This window comes from Saccostrea echinata, unplaced genomic scaffold, assembly GCF_033153115.1.
Source record: "Saccostrea echinata isolate AGI-Se365-2 ecotype Australia unplaced genomic scaffold, CSIRO_AGI_Sech_v1 ptg000003l, whole genome shotgun sequence".
Taxonomy (NCBI): Eukaryota; Metazoa; Mollusca; class Bivalvia; order Ostreida; family Ostreidae; genus Saccostrea; species Saccostrea echinata.
Window position 1 is genome coordinate 13,213,449 of NW_026889752.1, and position 12,251 is coordinate 13,225,699.

At 33.8% G+C, this 12,251-nt stretch overlaps 1 protein-coding gene across 3 annotated transcripts in view; it reads left to right on the top strand.

Moving 5' to 3' along the window:
- The window catches only part of LOC133178898 (uncharacterized), a 41,273-nt gene that overhangs the window by 23,208 nt on the left and 5,814 nt on the right, over nucleotides 1–12,251 (top strand). For all 3 annotated transcript variants that reach the window (XM_061313560.1, XM_061313561.1, XM_061313562.1), the window contains exons 6-10: nucleotides 3–131; nucleotides 2,705–2,757; nucleotides 3,349–3,442; nucleotides 7,905–7,967; nucleotides 9,987–10,211. In XM_061313560.1, the coding sequence (XP_061169544.1) occupies nucleotides 3–131; nucleotides 2,705–2,757; nucleotides 3,349–3,442; nucleotides 7,905–7,967; nucleotides 9,987–10,211 (564 nt within the window). The remainder of the gene's footprint in view (nucleotides 1–2; nucleotides 132–2,704; nucleotides 2,758–3,348; nucleotides 3,443–7,904; nucleotides 7,968–9,986; nucleotides 10,212–12,251) is intronic.

Consider the following 12,251-nt stretch of genomic DNA (forward strand, 5'->3'; position numbering starts at 1 on the left):
AGCAATTTTAACGGAAGAGTTAAAGAAGCTGTACCTAGAGAGTCAAGTGCCAGAATCTTCAAAATCACACGTGGAGAAATTGAAGGAGTGGTACAATTCAAACCAGAAGAAAGCATCCATAACTCCTAAAGGTAAAGGTGATTCTAACTAAATATCAGCACATGAATATGTATTATATGCTAGGGGTGCAACGATACACTAACCTCACGATACGATACGTATCACGGTATTCAGTTCACGATACGATACGTATCACGATACATGACAAGGTTAAAAAGTCTTTCAAGTTTGTCATCATATTTTTTTTTAAACTTGACAGTGTTATACAAAATGTTCACATTTTTTAATAATAACTAAAATAACATTTTGTTAACTTGAATTGGATTGTTAGGTAGATCTTTGAGTTGTGACAACATTCTAAACCAATGATGAACATCTACAGGGAACTACGGGGACCTTTCCTAATAATCTTCCTTTTAAATTGGAATGAAAAAGGAAGACATTCATTCTTTTATTCCTTTTATTTACGTAGAAAACCAGTTGTCATATTTTAATAGGTTTTAGTCAACAAGACAGCGAATTTTCATCGCAATACACACGTGATGGAATATCGTGTATTACCAAAGAATACGTTTAGATCTAAAGGGTTATCATTTCTCTATAACTTATAATCACATTAAATTCTTCTCCGTGTTAAATCTGAGGTCTGTAAGATGCTGGAGATGAGCTTAACTGCCGTAAATGCGTTATCGGCGACCTCACGTTTTGCGCGGAAGCCATTTTGAAATAGTAAAGAAGGAAATAAAACGGACAAAACGGATAATTCTGGACCGATTGAACCGAACCGCGATATCAGTTTAGCGTATCGTGAATTGAACCGTGGAAAAATATACCGCGATATACCGTCAAACGGTTTATCGTTGCACCCTTATTATATGCTTATTTCTGCAAGCTGCATTAAGACAAATGGAACAATATATGTGATGAATCTGTCATTGCAAGCCATGTTTTTTTGCGTCCATTCTATTTCACAAACCCATGGCTGTCTACTACAAAATTACCAGGATGAAGTTTTTAAAGCCAGTCCATTCGCAAGTAAATATAAACCCTATCTTGACCATCCTTGCACAGACAATACACCTAGGGATGGACTCGACCAACTTGCTTTGGATACTGGATCTGACCTACATTTTCCAGATAAGTGAACAAGTTAGTTTTTGGAGCAGGTCCATTCCCAAGTACATTTATATAAGCCATATACCAAACTTAATGGGATGATGCATCTAGGAATATACATCACCAGACCTGCTTCAGATGCTGGATCTGACCTACATTTTCCAGATGAGTAACTATAAGCCCCACCTTTATCACTCACCCAAACTTGCATGGATGATGCATCTAGGGATGGACACTACCAGACTTGCTTTGGACACTAGATCTGACCAATATTTTTGAGATAAGTGACCAGTTCAAAGTTTTTTGGAGAAACTCTAATCACAAGTACATGTAAGCCCTTCCTGCACCAAACTTGGAGAGATGATGCATCTAAGGATGCACTCTACCTAACTTGCTTTGGATGCTTGATCTGACTTGCACTTTCCAGATAAGTGAACAGGGTAACTTGTATGGATGATGCATCTAGGATGTACGCTACCAGACTTGCTTTGTTTGCTGGATCTGACCTACATTTTCCAGATGAGTGACCAGGGTTAAGTATTTGGAACAAGTCCATTCCAAAGTAACTATAAGCCATACCTTAACCAAACGTGCATTGATGATGCATTTAGGGATGGACACTAATTGAAAAAAATTGATGTAAGATTTGCCTTACTTATAGATAACATTTGTCAAGGTGAGCTTCATAAACTTTGATTACCTATGTCAATCAAGCATCTCTATTTAGTGTTGTTCATTGCATGCTTCCATTACCAGGATGGAGCTACATTAAGGTTTATACTTGAGCCTGTGCATGAGCAAGGCTACATTCATAAACATGGTAAACTTGACATAAAGTTTTAATATACTGTAAATTCAAATAGTTGAGATTAGGAAATTTGAAGTTGATTGCTACAGTAAGGAGTTTTTATTTATATATTTACAGTAAAACTCGTTAGTACAAACAGGGATAAAGCAAATTTATGGATGTAGCAAAGTTTTTTGCAATCCTCAGCGAAATCCTTAACAGTTCCTTGTAAAATTTTATGGATAAAACGAACTTGGACATAGCGAATTTACATTTACAGCGAACTGATTTTGTGTCCCCTAGAAGTTAAAAATAACTAAATTTACATCTTTTATTGCGAATTTTCAAAGATCAAAATTTTTAAAATATTGAACTGTAAGTATTTATATTTGAAACTAATTTATCTGAAAACTTTTGAACTCCGAGGTAAATTTTATATTTTTTATTCCCCTAAATACATTTGGTAGTCATAGTTAAATGAAAAAATCTATATTGCGAATTCGCTATATATATACTTTAAGGAATTTGCTACACGGATGTAACGAATTATGGATATAGGGAAGTAAATTGGCAGGTCCCCAGAACTTCGCTATAACTGAGTTTTGCTGTATTTTCAAGGCAGAGAAAGATGACTAGTGAAATGTTGCTTCCCATGGTGGTATGATATATATTACATCACTTTACATGCTTGTTGAAAAGTGATATTTATTTTAAGATGTTCTTTCATTTAATGTATTTCAGTTTCAACTTGTGCAAAAGAATGCAAGGAAACTATGGAGAAGAAAGAAAGCAATGTGAGTTTCTCAAATTTCTAAAAGTGCCATACATAAAATGCAGTTATTTATCACATAAACATGTTCAATCCAAAGGATGGGGCCACAATAGGGGATCAAAGTTATCATTGAAATATATATGAAAAATATTCTTCTGAAGATGTTTTACAAGAAAATATATAAGAATTTTGAACGGATTTATTACCCTCAGCCAGCGACAATTTAGGGCCACAGATCTGTCAAACAACAGAGCTGTTATCATTAGAGCTAGTCGATAACTACATGACTGTATACTGTTATCATTAGAGCCAGTCAATAACTGCATGACTTTATACTGTTATCATTAGAGCCAGTCAATAACTACATGACTGTATACTGTTATCATTAGAGCCAGTCAATAACTACATGACTGTATACTGTTATCATTAGAGCCAGTCAGTAACTACATGACTGTATACTGTTTGCTGTGTATGTAGTGGATTATCATAATTATATTGTTTACATCTCATAGACTATTGATAATAATCATGATTATGTTTTGGTGGACTACTGTAGTATGCTGAATGAGTTTGTAAAAATACAGTTCAAAATGTTCATGAGTGATATTTTTAGCATGAAGAAAGTGATCCAAGTGCAAACGCTTGCAATCTCCCATCTGTAAATCATGAAGCTAAGCAGCGTAGAGGGTCATCTAGTCCAAAATCAGGTAAGAATATCTGTTTGTCAAATTTGTCAAATAAGCTTCATTTACAGTTAAGTTTTTCTGACCAACAACATTAAGAACTTTTATGGATTTGAAATGAAAGAACGAGTGCACTTATGGGCCCCGGTAAAATGTGAAAAAATGAAGAATTAAATTAAGCAAAATTTTTCATCTCAGATCATTAATTAATATCTAAACCATAAGATTCAACAAATTTTATCGCTGAAATTCATGAATATACAAAGAGCAAAGCTGTAAAATGTGGTAGGGGTCAGCCGACATTCGTGATTTTCTATAGTAAATCGAGGATGGTCATTCATTTCAAAGCTTTTGTTTACTGTCAGCCTAACGTTGTACAAACTTGTGCGAATGACAAAAAATGCATTATACATTTTTACAACTTGTGTGTAAGTAGGAAATTTGTACAAGATTAGGCTTGTACTTAAAATGTTAAAAATGTATGAAAAGTTCAATGTTTTTCCTATAGCAAGCGATAGCTATTTACCTGTATGACCTATGTTGAACTCACCCGTGGAATAAATTATTTAAAATACCGATAGTCACGTGAGTTCTACCTAGGTAAACATTCCTCAAAGGTGCTCACTGTAAAAGATAGCCACAGCCACGTTTTTTATTATATCGAAGTCGTGCCGCATAGAAAAGTTTGTATGTATTTGGTTTAAGGAACAGAGGAGGGTTAGGAGAGTTTAGTGTCTTAAAATGTCATCATACATAATAGTGTCAAGCATTAAAAATTCATGCAAGACACTGGTAACGGTATTGAAAGCCACCTAAATACACTTTTTTTTTCATTTTAAAATTTAAAGGAACTAATGTTAATACTTATTGTATTATTTCAAATGCAAGCGTGCAAATTTTTTAGTTTGATCACTATGGCTACAGCATCTATACAACTTCATTCGATTTTTTTTACTCAGGTAAAATAGCACAAGAAGCATTATTCGGAAAACGCGCCCGTCAATGATCCACCATCAGATTGTTCAAGTGTCCGATTAAATGTCTCCTCCCCTTGATTTAAATAAACGAAACTCAAAATAGGTTCGGTACGACTTTTCCGGATTCGGGGTATCTATAGACATATAGAAATTTTCATTTGTTTCAGATCCATGCTGATTTAGATGATGTTTTAACATGATTTTAATTAGAAATATCCACTTGTGTTTAACCATTACCAAAAAAGAACAATTTGGTAATATATTCTAAAGTAAAAAGCACTGAAAAAGGGCCCATTAAGCATTGCTTAAGTGCACTTGTCCTTTAGAATATGCAATTATTGTAGCCCTGCATCAAAATGCAGGTGTACATGTAATCAGCATTTCATCTTTTTCCAGCTGTAAAGACTGTTTTGTGACTTAAAAACTCAAGTATCTTCCAGACTTTCTTAGGTGACCGATGGCTGTCTTTTGTCTGTCATCGTCCAAGATGTTTTGCATTTGTCATAATGTTTTGAACATTTTCATCTTCTTGTGGAAAAAAATTCAACCATTTTTAGCTTGAACCAAAGGTTTCTGATTGAAGTGTTTTGATGCTTGTCGTCAGTTTTCTGTAACTTGGCACATTTTTGACCTTGTCTTCAGAACCACCAGGCCAATTTCAACCAAACTTGCCTCAAAGCATCCTTAGGTTAAGGGGATTCAAGTTTGCTTAAAGGCAGAGATTTTAAGCACCACCTTCCAAAATACCTGGTCTGTGTACCCCTGTCAATCAAGTGCATTAAGGTACATCATTGGGTGCTAGAACTTGATTGACATTTACTTACTCGTCCCTGTGTATACCCTGTACACATTGTTTGGCACTCGTGGTGACCTTCAAATTAACATTTGATCCTTTGATATTTACCACACATGGTATAAACAATAGAGAAGCTGTATTACTATAGAATTTTTAGCTTGATAATATATATACACACCTTTAGTATTTAAAATAATTATGATATTCTTTATGATAATATATATCAAAATTTGATATAACTTTTTTTTTTCAAAGCTCAACAAATATTATGATAATTATTTTTTTTTTTAGGTCACCTGAGTTTACTCAGGTGACCTATTGCTATCTGTTTTCGTCCGTCGGCGTGCGTCGTGCGTCGTTCGTCGTCCGTCGTGCGTTAACATTTGAACATTTTCAGCTTCTTCTCTGGAACCACTTAACCAATTTCAACCAAATTTGGCACATAGCATCTATATGTGAAGGGGAGTAAAAATTGTGAAATTCATGACCCCTACCCCCCTGGGGCCTAAGGGGTGGGGCTAAAACCATCAGAATTAATGCAATCTTTAAAAATCTTCTTCTTTACTCCTGGGCATCAAGCAGGCAAACTGTTGGCATGAATGTAATAAGCATTGAGCCCTCTACCTAAATTGTGAAATTCATGGCCCCAGGGTCAGGGGTTCTGGTGCTAGGGTGGGGCTCTGTTGAATATGTAGTGAAAAGCATTATTCTTAAAAAATCTTCTCCTCTGCTCTTGGGTATTTAGGAAACAAACAATATGCATAGTTATGATGAGGAAAGGTGTCTCTTCTAAAATTGTGAATTTCATGGCCCCTGGGTCAGGGGTTCTGGTGTTAGGGCGGGTATCTAATGATTATATAGTGAAAATGCATTAATTATTCAAAAATCTTCTCCTCTGCTCCTGGGTATTAAGCCGATGAACTAAGTACATAGTAATGATGAGAAAGAGTGCCTCTTCCAAAATTGTGAATTTCATGGCCCCTAGGTCAGGGGTTCTGGTGTTAGGGTGGGGCTCTGTTGAATATATAGTGATAATGCATTATTTCTTTTAAAATCTTTTTCTTTGATCCTGGGTATTTAACAAACAAACTGATGCATAGTTATGATGAGTAAAGGTGCCTCTTCCAAAATTATGAATTTCATGGCCCCTGGGTCAGGGGTTCTGGTGTTAGGGTGGGGCTCTAATGATTATATAGTAAAAATGCAATAATTCTTTGAAAATCTTTCCTCCTGGGTATTAAGCTGATGAACTAAGAGTATTGTTATGATATGTAAGGATGCCTCTTCCAAAATTGTGAATTTTATGGCCCCTGCATCATGGTTCTGGTGTTAGGGCAGGGCTCTAATGATTACATAGTGAAAATGCATTAATTCTTTGATAATCCTCTGCTCTCTTTCTGGGTATTAAGTAAGCTTACTAAATGTAAAATTATGTTGAGCAAGTGTGCCTCTTTCGAAATTGTGAATTTCATGGCCTCTGGGTTAAAACGTGAATCCATTGTGGCGAAGTTGTTGCATGATACTCAGGTGACCTATAAGGCCCGTGGGCCTCTTGTTTTAATGAGTGGGGATGCTTTGACACACATTCAATTACAATTAATAAAAATTATTTAGATTAAACTTTATTTACAACTTTTTATTTCTAACTTAAAATCACCTCAAAATCCCAACATAGGTAAAGTTTGACTTCTTAGGTACTCCACTGTGTATTAAATCACTTCCTGTGTATAGGGATTAGGAGACAGACGACCACAGGTAGTTTGCTAGCCCTCAAGGCATTCACACCTGTACAAAATAAGCCCCTCCCTCACCTGGAATTTACCACCCGGTAAAAAATCTCTGCCTTTAAGAGCCACACCCTCCTTAAGAGGAGATAATTAAGAATTTGTGAAAATTTCATAGCATCTTTAAAAAATTTTCTCAGGAACCACTCAGCCAAAAAAGCTGAAACTTTTATGAAAGCTTCCTGACATAATATATAGATTTTCTTTTGAAGTTTGTTCAAATCATGATCCCCAGGGGATAGGGTGGGGCCACAGTAGGATATCATAGTTTTACGTGGGAATATATATTAAAAAATTATTTTAAATCTTCTGATGAAGAACAGGAAATATATATGATATATATGATTAGTCATATTAATATGCATTCATCCTTTAGGATGTATAGAATTCAAATTTGTCCATGTGTCTATTTTTTGCTGTATATGAAGTAATAACTGACATTAGGGCACATTATTTATGTATTATGATTATGATTTCCTTAGTAATTACTAAGGATTGTAGTCTAGATAAAAGAATGAACTGTGTTGTTTGTTAAATAATCATGTTTTTAGTTCAGTCCAATTTTGAAGGTATGAGACAGTCTGATAATTGACTAATATTGGACTTCCAAAGGTAAAATTTTAGACTGAAAGAACAAAGAAATGATGTCACACCAATGTTTTAAGATCTAAGTTGAAGGGCACTGAGTTCAAACATTATCTTGGTAGGAAATACCTAAGCTACATTAACTGATTAGATTGAATAATCCTTTACTTAGTATTTTGCTGACATTACATTTTTAGTGATTTCAATTCCAAGTCACTGGATGATGATAAGAGATATGGTTAGGAAAGGACGAGGACATCTGCTGTTCTTTGAAAAACAAACCTTGATATGACTGATCCAGGTATAGTTTGGCTACCCTTATAAAATACATATTCTCATTTTAGGTACCAAACCAACCATCCATGAGACAAGGGGCACCAAAAGGTCCCACGAGGAGAAGGAAGATGGTAAGGATTGCACAAAGTTTGTTCTTTTATAATGATATGATGATAGTTGTTTTCCATAACTTTTTGATTATTTTTGCTAAGAATATTATACTCCAGCTCCGACAGTGCTTTCTTCAAGTGATTCGAAGATATCTGTTCTTGAGATATTTTTGAAGCCTGAATGTTTTTATCTGGTTTGGAGATCAAGGTAATTTCATTTTAGTATAATATGGTCTAATACAGTTAAAACTTTTGTATCTCGAACATAGATACATGTATCTTGAAGACCATGCATTGATACCCTAAAAGTTGATTTTTTAGCTCAATGCAAATTTAGCGATTTATCCCCCAATAACTGGTTTATATTTTTAGCAAGAAGTAATTTTAGTGATTTTATAATGTCAAGAAAGATATTTAGAACAACAAATACGGAATAAATTGTTAGCGATATTGTTATAATCTGTTATATCTGTTAAGTTAACAATATATTTAAAAGTTACAGGGAATAAAAATCACTTAGCTGGATGCATCAATTCATTATAAACATGTTAGCTGTAAGCGTGTTTTACTGTACATGTTTTTGTCTGAAGATAGAATATACTCTTGGTATCTGGGTTCATTTGTGTGCTGTATATCTATCTGTACACTGTATCATTTTACATGTACTGTCATGCTTTGAATGCTTCATGTGTTCTACATTCTCAAAACAAATCGAGACACCCCCCTCCCATGTCATATTGAAGGGTTTCAAGATACATGTACTATAGGCAAGACATTAACTGCTGGAAATGGATATACAGGTATTGTGGCTGAAAATATTGAACCTATCAAATATTGGAGAATCACAAAAAAGTATTATTGTTGAAGTGGTATTGACTGGATGTGGTACTGATCAGTGTGATACAATTTCATTGGTCTTGTAAGAAAGGCATTAGAAAATGACATTGTAGATGAATTCCTTAAAACTTTAAGGAGGCTCATTACACCACTTTTTGATGACGTACTGCACAGAAAAATAAACCTCCATTGTTTCGTCCATTTTCTCCCGAGGACGAATTGTACAGGTTCGCTTTGCTGATGATCTAAATCTTTAAAATGCTCTAAAATAGACTACATGCGATGTTGTAAACAACAAGAACAAGGTAACGGATTCATTATAAATCACAAACGAAGAAGGGTTATTTTTAAGTAGAGACCAAAGAGAATGACAGTCAAATCTTAGCTACCCAAGTAGTGTACAATGTCATAGCGAAAGCAGCAAGTTCTTCCACTGACAGCATGTATATATAGAGGAATTTCGAGTTAAAATCTACAACCTCGTTGAAATAAATTATAATTCACTTGCGCTTTTAGAGTACTGTACTCTTGTTTGTGTGCTTGTCTTTATTTCTTTGAAAAATGTATATTTATTCTAGAAATTTTAGCTTATTCTGAATCTGATATGTTCAACCGTTCCTGAGTGTTTTGAGTCAGGGAGATATAGGAAAGATAACTCTTGCAAGTGGACTTTTTATTCCAATTATTTTTTAAATTGAAAAATTTCTTTCCTTAAAACATTTTCCATTAAATCTGTCACTTATTATTCATTAATATACATCCCTTGTATATTTATAACTGATTTTCCAAATTATTAATGCAAAGACTAAGAAGAAAATCACATTAATTCTTTTTTGGAAGAAAATTATTTTTTCTAATAAAAATAATATTTTAATATTATGAAGTGTTATTATATTGCTTACACATCTGAAGATGATATCCATCACTTGACACTGAGATTTTTGAAATACTATCAATCAGAAACTTGAAATAAAACATTTAACCAAAATCAGCAAAAAGATTAAAAAATCTTTTAAAAATATTTATCATATCATAATTAACCTCCAATTTGATATTTGAAATCTTCATAATTATTGGTGCTGTAATGAAATCTAAAATAAACTGTGGGTGTAATGAGCCTCCTTAAATTATATTTCAAAAGTTTTCTGTGTTTTACTATTCAGGCTATTTACTATCAGAAAACATAAAAATATTTTTAAACAGATTCAACAGAATGTAAAAGTGCTCATAACTCAGAAGAGGAATTGCAGAAATGGAATTTTAAGATGTTTAAAAAACTTACAAAAATTGGTAGAGATGCTCTTCAAATCTACTTCGACTCAGTGATTCTACCAGAAAACCTGGAGAAAGTTTTAATAGACAATAAGGATACTATGGAATATGGTCGATACAAAATGAGTGAAGAGCAGATGCAGATACTATTTCCAGGTAAGCATATATTGAGGGAACATTTCACTTTTTGTTTTATGTCATCACCAGCAATTCTTGGTTGTCTTGATTTGTAAAAGAATATCTTTAAAGGAGATTTAAAATATGAAGACCTAGGGCCATGTCCTTTCAAACAGAAAACTTCTAGGTCACTGAAGTCACTCAGATGACCTATTGCTATCTGTTTTTGCTGTCCTCATGCATCAAGGGACATAATTCTATGCAATGGCTTAAGATTAGGATGAATGGTGTTGCCACTTAAAATAGAAATTTCATTGACATTCTTTCAAAACACTTTTCCTCTCACAGTTTTAATTTTTAATATTTCAATTATGATAATTGGCTCAATGCCTACAACAGTTTGACTGCTTGCTGTTGTGGAGTAAGAACAAAGATGTTTAAAGACTGCAGATATTCTTAAGGTCAGACGACATGTTTCTCAAAAATTTATAATGTTTTCCAAGAATTTGTCGTTGAAGTATAAGTACATGTACTTAAATAAGTTTCCTCACAAAAAATTGAGGTATGTTACCAGGGATTTGAACAAGATACCAGAGGGTGATATTTCTTACACAATCCATATTGGTACTCTTTTGAATGGCCTATGTCACAATTTTTGGTGTACTTTTATTTAAAAACACATTGAAAACAATTTAGAAATCACAAGATAATGACAATTATATATAATTCTTTATATAATATCAAGAGATACAAAACATATACTTGAGGAACGTGTTGTCTGACCTTAATATGATTTTAGACCCACCTCTCAGGCCCAGGTGCAGGGGGAGGGGGCATGAATTGTTGTTTCCCTACATCCGTAGATTCTGAATGCTAAAATTAGTGAAATCAGTTCAGCAGTTCCAGTGAAGAACCTGAAAATGTTCTTTTCTATTATTGTACCTTAATTACTTTGTATATGCTGTCATAAAAGAGAAAAGAACAAGTTATACATGCTCAAGCTCTATTGTGTAGTTTAGTTTGATGATATATTGTGCTCCAAGAATTGCTAAATCTTCATATTATTTTAAAAAATATATGATTCACTGATTAAATGATACAAATGATTTAGCAAACCTTGCAACCTTTCTTGATTGTTTACATTTGTCAGTCAGGGGTGATACTGAAATCCGTCATTTTTAAAATGACGATTTTTAGTCATAAAATAAAATTTTTATTATGACTTAAACTCGTCATTTTTAAGAAAATGACGAAAAACAGTTATAAAAATTTAGAGTGTTTCTAGAATACCGAGTTACCTCTCTTTGAAAAATGTTAGATCCACCAACCGAAAAAAGGACAAAAAATATCGTAAACAAACTTCATTTCTCTAATACAGTTGACTACAATACTGGTTATTTCGACAGTACAAATTTCCCAAGCAAAAATAAGAGTGGAAGAGTTATTTGTCAATTTATTTGCATTAAATAGGAAAGAAGACGAAAATGACGATATGCCGTCTTTTTTCAAAATGGAGGGTCTGGGCGCACTGAAATATCTCGCTTGTTTTACGGGGCGCACTACTTTTTTATGGCTTTAACTTTTTGTCGAGACTTTTCTCTACAAGTACGTATTCTTCCAGACGGTGTACTATATGTTTTTATAGGTTTAAAAGCCATGTAAAAATGGCGAATTAGTTCTACCAAAATTCGACATTTTACCGCTAAATAATAACTTTCACCTGCCATGTTGATGTTCTAACGCACATGGTCGGCAGTAATTAGTGACCCGGATGAAATGAAACTTGCGTAAACACTCTTCTTTCAGCGGTGAATTCAAATTTCGCTTTTATGTAACCAGGATAGAAGAATTAAGTTGAAAAAGAAAATATGACGATAGTAAGTCATATTGACAAAAATGACGAAAATACGTAGTTAGTAAATATGACGATTATCCATCATTTTTCAGAAATGACGGATTTCAGTCTCACCCCTGACTGTTTGTTGAAGTGGAATTTTGTGATTATTTTTGGTCCATTCAAATTTGTTTAAATCATGACCCCTGGGGGTAGGGCAGGACCACAATGGACGATCAATGTTT